The 14,533-nt window shown below is 38.8% G+C and overlaps 1 protein-coding gene across 2 annotated transcripts in view; it reads right to left on the bottom strand.

The window, feature by feature from the left end:
- The window catches only part of ATP8A2 (ATPase phospholipid transporting 8A2), a 693,068-nt gene that overhangs the window by 327,124 nt on the left and 351,411 nt on the right, over nt 1–14,533 (bottom strand). For both annotated transcript variants that reach the window (XM_030813212.1, XM_030813213.1), the window contains exon 25: nt 12,405–12,577. In XM_030813212.1, coding sequence (XP_030669072.1) covers nt 12,405–12,577 — 173 coding nt within the window. The remainder of the gene's footprint in view (nt 1–12,404; nt 12,578–14,533) is intronic.

Raw genomic sequence — 14,533 nt, forward strand, 5'->3', positions numbered from 1 at the left:
ACACCTACTATGTGCCAGAGACTTGGGACCCTAGTGGAAGTCTGCCCTGTCCTAAATTGAAGTACTACAAGGGCCTCTACCTTGCATATGAACTCTAACTTGACCTCCATAGGGTTGCCTTCTCCTAAGGCTCTGCTTGCTTAAAAAAAATTTTTTTTTAATATAGAGATGTGGTCTCACCATGTTGCCCAGGCTGGTTTAGAATTCCTGGCCTCACACAACCTTTTCGCCTCAGCCTCCCAGCGTGCTGGGATTACAGAAATGAGCCACCATGCCCAGCCTGTGATCTAGCTCTGTTACTCTCCTCAAAATACTTTAATTCCACACCATTATCTTTAGAATAGTCTTTCAGCATGGAATCCAGAGTTCAAACCCTGGAACTGTTCATTAATACCTACAGGACCAGCCAGGTGCAGTGGCTCAAGCCTGTAATCCCAGCACGCTGGGAGGATGAGGAGGGCTGGTCTCTTGAGGTCAGGAGTTCGTGACCAGCCTCGTCAACATGGTGAATCCCTGTTTTTATTAAAAATACAAAAATTAGCTGGGTGTGGTGGCACGCCCCTGTAATCCCAACTACTAGGGAGGCTGAGGCAGGAGAATTACTTGACCTGGGAGGCAGAGGTTGCAGTGAGCTGAGTTCGTACCACAGCACTCCAGCCTGGGCGACAGAGTGAGACTCTGACTCAGAAAAAAAAAAATACCTACAGGACCTCAGGATATATCTTTGTTCATCTATGCCTCAGTTCGCTAACCTATAAAATAACAGCAATAACTTTCCTCTTCATTTTCAGGATTCTTAGGAGTAGTAGATGCTAGTGTTTGCAGAGGGTCTGGACATCACGATAGCTTGAGTGCTAGCATCGTGATGGCATTAGGATTTCCCACCACACACTCATCCCTTGGAGTTTACTAGGCTGTGTCATCTTCCAAGATTCAGCTTTCATAGCACCTCATGCTGTGACTGTGTTACCATTCATCATAACCAGACTGGCCTTCCCACCAGATTGAGCCCTCTAGGCAGACAAAGGTTGTGCCATTTGTGTTCACCCAACAACCTTAAACAATAGGTACTCCCTCAAGTTGGGTCACAGTGAACAGCCTGGCCAGTCCTGGGAGCTGGCCTGACAAGCAGTGTGGTTACCTGTTCAACCACACTAATAAAAGCCTGTTTCGAAAAAAGATTAGGATCAAATACAAAATAGATCTTACGGAGACCTATAAGATGTTTAAAAGTCCTCTCCTAAGTAGAATGCTGGGTACCAGAGGCTGCGAACAGTGGTGAGGAGGGGAGATACAGAGGGGTTGGCTAATGGGTACAAACATACAGTAAGATAAAAGGAATAAGATCTAATGCTCAGTAGCACAACAGGGCACCTATAGTTAACAATAATTCATTGTATATTTCAAAATAATTAAAATGGTGGAGTTGGAATGTTCCTAACACACAAGAAAAGACAAATGCTGGAGGCGATAACACCCCAATTACCCTGATCTGATCATTACACATTGTACGCCTGTATCAAAACATTGCATTTATCCCATAAATATGTACAATTAGTACGTATCCATACTTTAAAATTAAAAATTAAAAAAAATAAAAGTCTCCTTCTCTGCAACATTATCTAAACACATGTGACACTAAACCAAAGAAATCTTGAGCTTGAGACATTCTGAAGTAGAAATGTAGAAAGACACCCAGTGATGAGTTATCCTGAAGACTCTTGGCAGCAGATTTCAAATAAAGGGAACATAAATATGACCAAAGAAAGATCCTACCTTATTTCTTTAACCTCTCTAATTATAGTTATTTCAAAACTTCATGAAATGTTGGTATCAGCCCTTAATTGCATTCATTATGCATTATTTTTAAGTAGTATAACTAGGTTTATACCGGCATAGGCTAATACTACAGTTACAGGTACACAGGATTATAAATTCAGATCTAAGTGGCATTAAACTAATATCATTCAACATTTACTTTTTTCCCTTAAAAAAAGACTGAATCTGCTTCTATATTATTGTTAAACTTGTTCCTATATTTGATAATTCAAAATTCATTTCTCAATGTGAAGCATCATGGTTTGAAAACATTGAGCTTAAATGCATAGTCATGTGTTCATGTATCTGCATAGAAACATATATTCCCTACTACTGTTATTCTGTTTCAGAAAAAAAACTCAGTATCTATTCATCACGATTTTATAAAGAGAAATTAAGAACTTAAGGTTCAATTATCTGTAAAGAGGCAAAACAATTGTGATAACACAGGACTCCTAATTTCTCAAGCTCTAATATCTTCATACAACACCCATCCATTAAAACAAACAAGAGTAAGGAAAAATGCACAAATGATTGACAGGCAGTTTTAACCTGGCACTTGTATATTTGTGAAAGGATTATCTTCAACTTGGTGTATTTACTTTGGTCTTTAATGATTGGTGTGTCCAAGTGGTGAAAGGACGCCACTATGAATACTTGCTTAGTAAGAGAAAAAAATGCATGCTCTGTTTTGCTCAGATAACCCAGGTGTCAAGAATTTGATGGGACAGTTGGGGAGGGGGTGTCTGTCTGTCTCTCTGTCTGTCTGCCTCTCTGTCTGTCTGCCTCTCTCACTTACAGGCCTGTCAGAAACTAAACCACTGGCGACAATTCAGCCCTGGGACTCTCACAGAGCTCAGTAACTGGTTAACAAGAAACAACAGAAACCAAATCATTCAACAGACCCTCTCAGACTCTGCTGACCCAGCGAAGCTCTGCAGATGACAATGGTCATAAGGCGCAGACATCACCAATCATAAAACTTAAACCAAGCACAGGCTCCCCAAATTTGGCAACTTTAGTTAGCTCTGTCAGTCTGACCTAGCTCCTGCTGACAAAATTTACTTGTCACCCTAAATAAGACTAAATACTAAAAAACTATAAACATTCCTCTTTGTCATTTGTTTCCTCTCTAACGTTCAACGAGTAAGAAACAATGGGAGAGGCTTAAAATAGAGAAATGGCAGTCTAGATGTGGCGTAGTAGTAGATGTGGCTACACCTTGCTGACTGTAATCTTGGTGCTTCCTATTCAAACTGGAGGACAGTAAAGTTCCCAGCATGGAGTTTTTTTTTATGGTTTTTAAAGTCATAGGCAGAATACTGGCTGTCAAAATCAGGCAAGGGAAAGCATTGATAATTCAGGAGGTGATAGATGAGGGAAAGTGTCAGATGTATAGACAGGAAAATGGATAACATAATTTTCTTTGGGACCAATTAACGTAAGAGCTATTTTGCATACTTTCAATCAGAAAGGTGTCAATGTTGTCAGAAGTGAAATTTTTTCCTAATGAAAGTTAACATGACACGTTCTTGTATTAATGAAACACATTCTGAATGATTTCACAGGACAGAGGAGAAAAAGCACTAAGTACAAATACCATCACAAGGCAAGACTTGGGGACATAAATATTCATGACATATTCCACATGTTTAATTAAGCTCTGTTCTTGATTTTTTTTTTCTGGTTTGTTTTTCTAGTAGGAAAGATGCCAAATATTATGAGCTTCTACTTCAGAATTTTAGGCCACAGTGTGACCTCGTATCACCCTGTTTCATTTGGCAAGCAGTGTTGTCAAAAATGACATGCACTGACGAAGTAATCATTCATGAAAAAGAGGAAAGGAAAAAAAAAACACAGGAACAGTCTTGAAAAGTCATGTATCTGTGAGCTCTTCTGGTGCCTCACAAGGGTCCCCACGTGTTGAAAGCTGCAGAGCGGATGGATGGGAGATCACACAGGCCCTATTACCGTAATTCTTAGACCACTGCCAAAAGGGGAAAGGGCTTCATTACTCCCACTGTGCAGTTTGCATCTGAGCTTCTGCAAACAAACACTAGCGTGAAGGTAGTCAGTGGAGGGGAACTTGTGCCATGTAAATCAGGTTTCAGAACCATTAGGAAAAGTGGGTCTACTATATAAGCAAAATGATATGGTAATAATTTTATAAGCCAAAAAAAAATCTCTGAAGAGACGTGTTCCCAATTATACAGCATATTATTATAGATCAACCCTCATTATTAAATGCCCCTTGGCAAGTATTCCCAACATGTTATCCATGTCTATTCACTCAGTTGCTCATAGCTGACATACAGAAGAGCTTCCTGTATTTTCAATCTTATACTAAATATTTGTCCACATTTTTATCACATGTACTATATTGCTCCCCACCAAATTGTTTTATTAGTCCAGGACATAAGAAACAAAGTTGACATGCTACTTTTTAAAAAATTTCTCACCTGAAATAGTAACACCCAGATAGTGATGATATATAACTTTTAGTTAGAGGGGAATCAAAACATCAAAAATCCTTAATAGTTAGAAGCTGATCTTATAGAGTAATTCATATAAATTATTTGCTACAATAGGTATTTAAGATGAGAATTGCCCTCCATTTCTAAACGTGCTATCATCAAAATTAGCTTTAATTTCAAAAAGTTTTTTTTTCCTAAGCTGTAAATAATTATTTAAAAATGGTTTCCTTTTCCTACTTTAGATTAATACTCAAGTCTCTACATATTCTGGCCTCTACAGTGATTCAAGTGAGCTATTTTTAATATACTACAAAATCTGCATCAGTCTAGTTTTATTCTAGAGAAATTATGGTAAGATCTGTGGGTGGAAAAACGTGTTTAAGCTTTGGGCTTTGAGAAATTTTTTTTTCAAGATGGTGCTGAAGAACTATTACATCTGAGCACACTCATCCTTAACAAAATAACAATGAAGCCATTTAGAACCAAATAAAATTGCTGTAATCATTCAAATAATAGCATGCATTTTAGAGCTAAATTTAAAAAAACCTATCTAAAAGTGAATTCTACCTTAATTGCACGCAATCAACAAATGGGCAAATATATACTAAGCCACAATCAAACAGCCCAAGGATAGACTTACAGCCTCGACAAGTTAATAATGCTCTCTGGAATAGGATGTCAAAATAGGAAGCTGGCTTATAACTAAACGTTCATGATGCTGAGAAATCACATCATGAATGAAACTAAAGAAAAGTTTTATTTGTGCAAGTGTATAATTGGATCCCTACCAATATGGAGGCCAACTAAAACACAATTGGTGGTACAATTCTAATTACTGCATCTGAACTCTGTTTTGACATAATTCTGTGTGTAGTTCACAGGCTGAAAGATACTATACACAAAATGCATAACGTTCTGATTTCCTATTATCCATCATGCTTCATTAAGGTAAAAAAGCTAAGCTGGGGAAGGAACCAAATCAGAAGAGCCAGTCCTTTTCTACATTAAGTAGTCTAAAGTTAAGACAGATGTCCACCAGGTTTTTTAATGCAGGCTAAGTGAGTGATAAGCTTAGGATAGGCTGGAAGACTGACCTGACGTTGGGAATGATACACTGCCAGTGTGTTAAAATGCTGGACAGTATATATATATATATATATATACACACACACATATATATATATACATGTATACGTATATATACTTTCACAAAATAACCTCTAAACTGCTCCCCTTTCTTAGTGAGGCTAACAAACCCCAAACTGAGGCTCGGAATCCATATTATGCTTACAAAACAGAGGAGAATATGTTTGTCCCAGCAGGGACTAAGCTACTAGTCATCTCTCTCTGACTCTAAGCCAATTCATCTTACTTTCTGAGTCTAAGGCTACAAGCCCTTTTGCAAATTTCTATGTTGCTTATCCTTGAATCCGTTATTGTTTTATGGAAATCATCAAGTGTCTTTGCAACTATTCATGTAAAAAACATTGTTAACCTGACTATCCATTAATTAGGAATAAACTAATTACTGTGTTTTCATATAACAGAACACCATTATGCTTTTAAAAAACAAATTTGACGGAGAAACTGTGTATAACCTTTAACTTTGCTCATTGTAAAAGGTGTAACCTTTCATCCAATGAAAAGTATTTTCACAGAAGGAGATCAAGACTTCACAACCAATTGTCAACAGTGCTAATCTCTAGTTGGGGGGATTGTGAATGCCATTTTCTTCCTTCTTGTTTATCTGTATTTTCTAATTTTTTACAAAAAATATAAATCACTCTTACAGTTAGAAAAATAAATCCAAGAAGTCTTTTTAAACATTCAGGGTGTCCACTCTGCCTTTTTCTGTCTCCTGTTTTCATATCTATGATATCACAGCAGGCTTATACATGTTTATCTTTAAATCTATCCTGAAAGACAGAAGTCTAAACATATCAGAGAAAATAAATGATGCCTTTGGAAACCCTTAATTTGCACATCCCGTGGAAATCCCTGCCGCAGTGTTTTCCTTCCACTCCGTCTCTTGCCCAGAGACGTGAAGCCGTAAATCACATCTGCTAATGAGGCAGTGCCCAGCAGCCCCCGTGTCACCTGTATTTGCTGGGGACTCTGATGGGGCCATCACTAACGTCCTCACAGGGGGTCACTGATGATTCTTTCATGACTCTTTTCCTGACGAGACAGTCACTTTTAAGATTTCTGAGTGTTCTCAAGAGGTCAAAGTCCTCTCCCCTGGTAGTCTGTGCTAGAGAATTTATCTCCATTTGGACAAAAATAAAGACCTTCAAAGAAAAAGGGAAAATGAGAAAGGAGGAAGAAAGAACAGAGAACTCTTTCTTGAACATATTGAAAATGGTTTACACATTTTCCACATAACTTTTACCCCTTTGGAGAATGACAAATCCTCAAGACTTTATGATTTCTTGAATAAGTCTAAACATATAAGACAGTTGAAAAATATGTGAAAAGCAAAACTTTTGTGCAAAACTGTATTATCAGTAATAAATGTGTGACAGTGAATTAGCTGACACAGCCAACTGTCTGACTTAAGAGCATAGGCCCTGATATTATTCAGATAGAACATAAAATGCTATCTCTTCCACTCCTAGCTGAGACCACAGACATGATATAATTTTTCTGAGGCCTTTATTTCCTTATTTATAAAACTAAATGCAATACTGAAAAGGATAAACAAATTAAGAGATTTTAATGTCTGACCTCAATTTAATAATGAGCTTATATGGTTTAATCTCTCTAAAGGTCCTCTAGATATAAAACCATGCTTGCTAATGCTGTCAAAAGGCCCTGGCACTGTGGCTCATGCCTGTAATCTCAGCACTTTGGAAGGAGGAAGCAGGAGGATCACTTGAGCCCAGGAGTTTGAGAGCAGCCTGAGCAACATAGCAAGCCTCCATCTCTACAAAAAATTTTTAAAAATTAGCCAGGCATAGTGGTATGCTAGTCCCAGCTATTTGGGAGACTGATGCAGGAGGATCGCTTGAATCCAGGAGGTCAAGGCTGCAGTGAGCTGTGTTTGTGTTCATGGCACTGCACTCCAGACTGGGTGACAGCGCAAGACTGTCTCAAAAAAAAAAAAAAAAAAGAATGTCCTAGATGCGGTTGGATGTACAGATCTGGAGCTGAAGTGAGGGGCCATGCTGGACAAGCAGATGGCAGAAGTTGTCTTCCCAACCCTGACTGCTCTTTAGAATCAACAGGTAACTAAGGAGAAGAGAGGTGGCACAGGGAGTTTGTAGAATTTCTAGAGTTCTGATTTTATTGCTCTGAGGAAGGGCCTGGGAATCAGACTCTGTTTTTGTTTCCAAAAACATTTCATTTAAAATAACAAAACTTCTGCTCAAAGGATTCATTTTTTGTAATCAACAAACATTTCATTCAAATGAGTGAACTTTCATTCAAACATTTCAGTTTTTTAATTCAACAAACATTTCATTTAAATGGATGAATTCTTTTATTCATTTATTTATATTTTACTGAGGTAGAAATCACATAAGATAAAATTGACCATTTTCAATTGAGTGGAATTTAGTATGGTCACAATGTTGTACAATTATCCCCTGTAGCCTGTTCCAAAGCACTTCGTCATCCTCAAAAGGAAATCCCATACCCGCTGAGCAGTCACTCGCCGTTCTTCCTCCTCCCAACCCCTGGCAACCACCAGCCTGCTTCCTGGCTCTGTGGATTTGCCTATTCTGAGTATATCATAGGAATGGAATCATATAATACGTGGTCTTTTGTGACTGGCTTCTTTCACTCAGCCTGTTTTCAAGCTGCATGCACATTGTAGCACATGTCACTATTTTTTTTTTTGTGGCTCAATAATATTCCACCATATGGATTCATATATGGGTTTTTTTCCAATTTGAGGCTACTGTGGGCAGTGCTGCTATGAACATTATGGACATGAACATACAAGTATTTGTCTGAGTGCCTGTTTTTAATTCTTTTGAGTGTATACCTACCTAAGAGTGCAATTTCTGGGTCGTATGGTACTTTCCAGATTTAGCTTTTTGAGGAAAATATGTTTTTAAAAAGTTCTCAGCCGGGTGCAGTGGCTCATGCCTGTAATCCCAGCACTTTGAGAGGCCGAGGTGGGCAGATCACGAGGTCAAGAGATCGAGACCATTCTGGCCAACATGGTGAAAACCTGTCTCTACTAAAAATACAAAAATTAGTTGGGCGTAGTGGTGCGCGCCTGCAGTCCCAGCTATTTGGGAGGCCGAGGCAGGAGAATTGCTTGAACCTGGGAGGTAGAGGTTGCAGTGGGCCGAGATAGCCCCACTACACTCTGGCCTGGCGACAGAGCAAGTCTCTGTCTCAAAACAAAAAAACAAACAAACAAAAAACAACAACAAAAAAGTTTTCCAGATGATTCCATATGAAGCTGGTGTTGTGAGAAGTTACTAATGTATAAGATGAATGAGGCCATCTGACACATTAGATGGAAGGCACATGGGGAGATATGGAGTGGGAACACGATAGGACCAGAGGTAAAACCTTGGGAAAACAACATTTCACAGGCAGCCAGAAAGCCCATAAAGGAGACAGATAACTAAGGAGAAGAGGAAGGTGCCACAGAAGAAAAAGAGAACCCCTCAAGGGAAGAGCCCTCAACACCAGATGCTGAAAGGATCTGAAAATCAAGAACAAAAGGGAGTCTGCTGCATGTGGCCAGATGGAGACCCGGCTATGCTTTCTTCACTAAGTGCCGGGTTTCAAGGAATTGGGATGTATGTGCGATGCAAAGGAACAGAGGCAAATACAATAACATAGTCTCTTATTCGCTATTTGCACTTATACACCAAAGACCGTGTCTCCTCTCTTTATTCATCCATGACACTAGGAATTTGCAATGTAAATGTCACAATACTTGTAAGCCCACAATAAAAACCTTGGACTGGCTGGACCAGTTTACACTTCAACAAATTACGTGGCAACACCCCTGCCAGATACAAAGTAAATTGTACTGGAGTACTGACTATATACGACCTCTCTAGGATTTTAACCATATGGAAAATATTTGGGTACAGAAATGCATAATTAGAAAATTGTTTGATTCTAATTTGAGCAAAATATTTAATAAATTCTTGCATTCCCTTCTTTTTGCTGCCTAAAATACTGTTTTAGTTTAAAGGTATTTATTTCTATACAACATCACCAATCTCTGAATCAATATTGATAGAAACATGCTTCATGATTTCATAGACCAGTTATTTTCTGAAAAAAAAATTACTTTTTTCATTATTAGAGAAATAGGTAACTCTCATAACTATTATATTTTGAAGATGAAAAGTGAAAATTAAGGTCAACTTTATGTTTGAAGCCACAAATTAAATTTAGCTTAAGTTTAAATTTTCAATGAATAGTAAGTACATTTGAAGTGTACAAGTGTTTTTTTTTTCTTTTTTTTAAGTACATGTTGATTTTTTTAAAATCTGAAGTATGAGATCAGCCAAGAAATGTCTCCAAGAGCAGGAAAATGATGCAGTATCCTAAATTCCCTTTTTCAATTAATGCTTCCATTTTGTAGACTAACAGTATTTAATTTGAAATTTCCTCTTTCTGTGCCAATTCCAGTTTGAACTCCCCTGAGAAGTCTTCAAGCATACGGCCTATGAGACACACAAAGCACTGTGAAGCAGTCACAGCAAGAAGGGGAAAAAGGTGTGTGTGTGTGTGTGTGTGTGTGTGTGTGTGTGTGTGTTTTAGTATCAAGCACCTGGCAAGAAAAGAACATTTTCCTGTAAACCCTTACAGGCATTCCTGGATCTCCCCTGAGAATCCAACGGACTCATTTTGATTTCCCTCTTAAAAACTTATAAGGTTTTAGCGTGTTTGCATTGGGTTACAGTTTACCAGACTTTTCCACATTGTTATTTGTTTTTGTCCACCAGCGAGTCAGGGGGATGACCCCTTGATCAACAGGGCAGTGGCAGGCAGAAGTGGCTGACTTCCATGACTCACGGCTCTGAGGTAGAGCAGTAACAACCTCCAGTGTGGAGAAATTCATAAAATCAGGTACCCACCTACTCAGCAGCTTTACAATGTAGAAACAAAGGGAAATTTACGAATAAAAGTATTTCCCCACCATTCTTTCCATCCTTCTTTCCATTTGCATAGCCCTAATCTAAACTGCTCAGATAGAATCCAGGAAAGAAAGCACAGGATCAGCTACTTTAAAACGAGAGCTCATTAGCTATGACACCAAAAGCACAAAGGAAAAAGACAGATAAACTGGACTCTGTCAAAATAATTTTGCTGCAAGTAATACTATCAGGAAAGTGAAAAGGTAACCTAAAGGGGGAAAAACTGCAAATCATCCATCTGATGAGATACTTGTATCCAGAGTAGCTAAAGAACCCTTATACCTCAATAATAAAAAGATAATCCAACTTAAAAATGGGCAAAGGATTTGAATAGGCATTTCTCCAAAGAAGATATACAGATGGCCAATAAACACATAAAAAAAGATCAACATCATTAATCAACAGAAAAATTCAAACCAAAACTACAATGCGATACCACTTCACATCCACTAGGCTAACTAATCAAAAAGATAGCTAGTGACAAGTGTTAGCATGCGTATGGAGGAATTGAAACAATCACATATTGCCAGTGGGAACAGAAAGGGTGCAGCCACTTTGGAAAACCATCTCACAGTTCCTCAAAAGGTTAAACATGGAGTTACTGCATGACCCAGCCACTCCATTTCTAGGTACATATCCAGGGGAATCGAAAACCTATGTCCAAACAGAAGCTTGTACATCAATCTTCACAGTAGCATTACACATAACAGTCAAAAAGTGTGAAAAACCCAAATTCTCATACACTGAGAAATGGATAAACATGTGGTACGTCTAAACAATGGAATATTACTCAGCCATAAAAAGAAGGAAGTACTGACACATGCAACAACAGGGATGGAGAGAAGTCAGAAAAAGAACAGGCTAATTAGAAAGACAAGTGAGTAGATGATTGGTTGTTTGGGGTGGGGGTGAAGGCATGCAGGAAGATGGGATTAACTGATAATGGATACAGGAGTTTCTTTACGGAGTGATGAAAATATTCTAAAATTGGTTGTGATGATGGTTATATAATTTTGTGAATATACTCAAAGGCAATGAATTGCTTTCAGTAGGTGAACTGTATGGTACGTGAATTGTATCACAATCAAGCTATTCGAGGAAAAGAGAAGGAGGCCATCAACCCAGAAGCAGTGTATTTCACTTTCAGGTGCTCTGGCCATTGCTCCCTGCACCAGGTCCCTCACAGCTACACCAGGTTTCCTGACTTAAAGGTACAACAGACTTGTCATTCATTGTTTCAAACACATTTGAATTTGTCCTCATCCCCATGGTCCCTGAATATCCTGTGACCATAGGCATAAAACTGACACGCATTTCCACTACCAATGCTCCACTAGCCGGCCCCTCCAGCTCTCTGTGACCCTTGGTGACCACTCATCTTTCTAGTGGTTTATTGTCTTTATAATTCTGTCTGACTTTCAAATTTCTATCAGAACTAGACCTCCACGTAGCCAGCAGCCAATGGAATGTAACAATCCCCCACCACTGCCAATTGAAAAAAAACCTTCCCAGGAAGGGAAGAACCTACAAAGATTCCTGGTTAGATCTTACCACAAAAATTGCTATCACATGAACCCGACCAAAGCTCCTCCTTAACTGAAAAGAAATACCCCAACAAACGCCAGAAAAGAAGCATTGAAGCCCCACACGTCTTGGAAGTTGAGCTCAGACGTGTGCAGTAGGTTGGACCCCAGTAATTTCTCAAAGGGGCTTGAGGCAGTGTCTTTCCAATTTATCTCCCATGGTGAATGTGACTGGAAGCCCTGGTTCTTACTCTTTTTATCTTCTCAAAAGAAATAAACAAAACGAAAATGTAAAAACCACTAACTGCCTCTGCAAAATCTGTGCACCAATAGTTAAAAATAAATTTGTATTTTTGTTTTGCCTTTTTAAGATACAAAACTTTAAACCTAGAATTCCCATGCATCCATTTCTTTTGCATAAACACGGGATACAGACACAGCAGAGCGTGAACTGTGCACAGCCTGCACTTTCCTACCTGCAGCATATGACCGCTTTGCATGAGAGTGCCAAATCCAGGAAACTCCTCCGGACTTCGAAGGAGAGCGCGTACTTCAGGGTGTGGCCATCGATGATGAGGGCCACGTCATTTTCCTTGCCCAGCAAATTCCCAAGGTCAGTGCAGTGCTGAGTAATGGCTGCCCTTGTGGCCTGAAACAAGAGTACAGGGGAAAATCACATTTTTTGTGTGTTTAATACCAAAAACAAAATAGAATTCAAAATTAAGTTTCTTGAAATGAGAACACACCCATTCTAATATAAATATACTAACAGTTCAGGTTTGCACATTTATACATTAAGATTTCAATGGAATGCCCTCTGGGTCTGTTTTATGGGTGCAAACATCTTCATAGTGAGATCTGTTTGAAATTTACAATAATCCACTTCTTTACACTACATACACATAATTCTTGGTGCCCCTAGAATAGAAAACCCCATATAAACAAATGTGCTTTTTGGGGAAAGACAGCATTATTGGAACTTGAATGGCAAATATTAACATTTCTCAGTTTGTACAAGATAATCTTTAAAGCATCCAAAAGATATCAAGGGACATAAAAATACAACAAAATATTAATTTTGAATCCTGCTGAGATCTTCAGATTAAACCATTCTCTCCATGCATTGCCAGCATAAGAAATAAGCTCATCATTTTTCTCATGTTATAGAAAGTATCTAATCAAGTTAAACTGCCAACACCTACCAAAACACTACTACCAGCCTTAAAAGCATCTTGGTGTAATGTCCGTTATCACATGGAATTAAAGCACAATAACATTTTTTAGATTAAAAAAAAAATGGGCTGGGCACAGTGGTTCGTGCCTGTAATCCCAGCACTTTAGGAGGCCGAGACAGGAGGGACTGCTTGAGCCCAGGAGTTCAAGACCAGCCTCAGCAACATAGAGAAACCCCATCTCTACGAAAAAATTTAAAAATTATCCAGGCATGGTGGTGCATGTCTGCTGCATGTCTGTAGTCCCAGCTACTCTGGAGGCTAAGGTGGGAGGATCGCTTGATCCTGGAAAGTTGAGGCTGTAGTGAACACTGAACACACCACTCCAGAATGGACAACACAGTGAGACCCTGTCTCTTTAAAAAAAAAAAAAAACAGACGTTCTTGTTTTCACAGTGAATTTATGACTATGAACAGGATATCTCACTCAAATATAAGAATGTAATTTTGGGCTCATAAAAAATATGGTTTAAGTTAATCGGGAAGCACAGAATTCTGCTGAAATTATTCTGTCTGGAAGACGACTATTAAGTAACATTCATATGCAATTTATTATATGATAAGGTAAATTACAATCTTAAAGAAATATGTTTAATGAACAAGAATCCTTCTACCTCTAGTAAAATTGAGGATCAGCTACTATTAAAAAGTGAGAAACAGGTTCCAGAAAACTATCTTATTGTTCAGTGTTTATTCTCAACAAGTGACTTTTGACAATTTAATAAAGATTTATTTAAGAAAGATGTAGTCTAGAGCCCTGCACTGTGGTCAGATGGCCGGGGTTCTAGTCCAAGCTCTCTACTTGCTACCTCTGACCTTCAGCAAAGACACTTAGCCTCTTTAAATTGCCATTTTCTCATGTGTAAAAGGGAGCTAAAAACTTCATAGCACTTTTCTTCTGAACAAATAAACTAATCAACGTAAATTATTTAGCACGGGGCTTGGCATACAGCAAATACTCAGTAAAACCCATTCTTCTTCCTCTTACTATTTATTCATCAAGAATTTCCCCTATCTGAGCTAGGTGCAGTGGCTCATGCCTATAATCCCAGCACTCTGGGAGGCCGAGGCAGGTGGATCACTTGAGGTCAAGAATTCAAGACTAGCCTGGCCAACATGACGAAAACCCATCTGTACTAAAAATACAAAAATTAGTCGGGCTGTGGTGGCACACACCTGTAATCCCAGCTACTCAGGAGGCTGAGGCAGGAGAATCAATTGAACCTGGGAGGTGGAGGTTGCAGTGAGCTGAGATTGCACCACTGCATTCCAGCTTGGGTGACAGAGTGAGGCTCCGTCTCAAAAACAACAACAACAACAAAAGAATTTTCCCTATCAAGGAAAATACACATCTCTTCTACTTCAGGCAGTGA

Source organism: Nomascus leucogenys, chromosome 5, assembly GCF_006542625.1.
Source record: "Nomascus leucogenys isolate Asia chromosome 5, Asia_NLE_v1, whole genome shotgun sequence".
NCBI lineage: Eukaryota > Metazoa > Chordata > Mammalia > Primates > Hylobatidae > Nomascus > Nomascus leucogenys.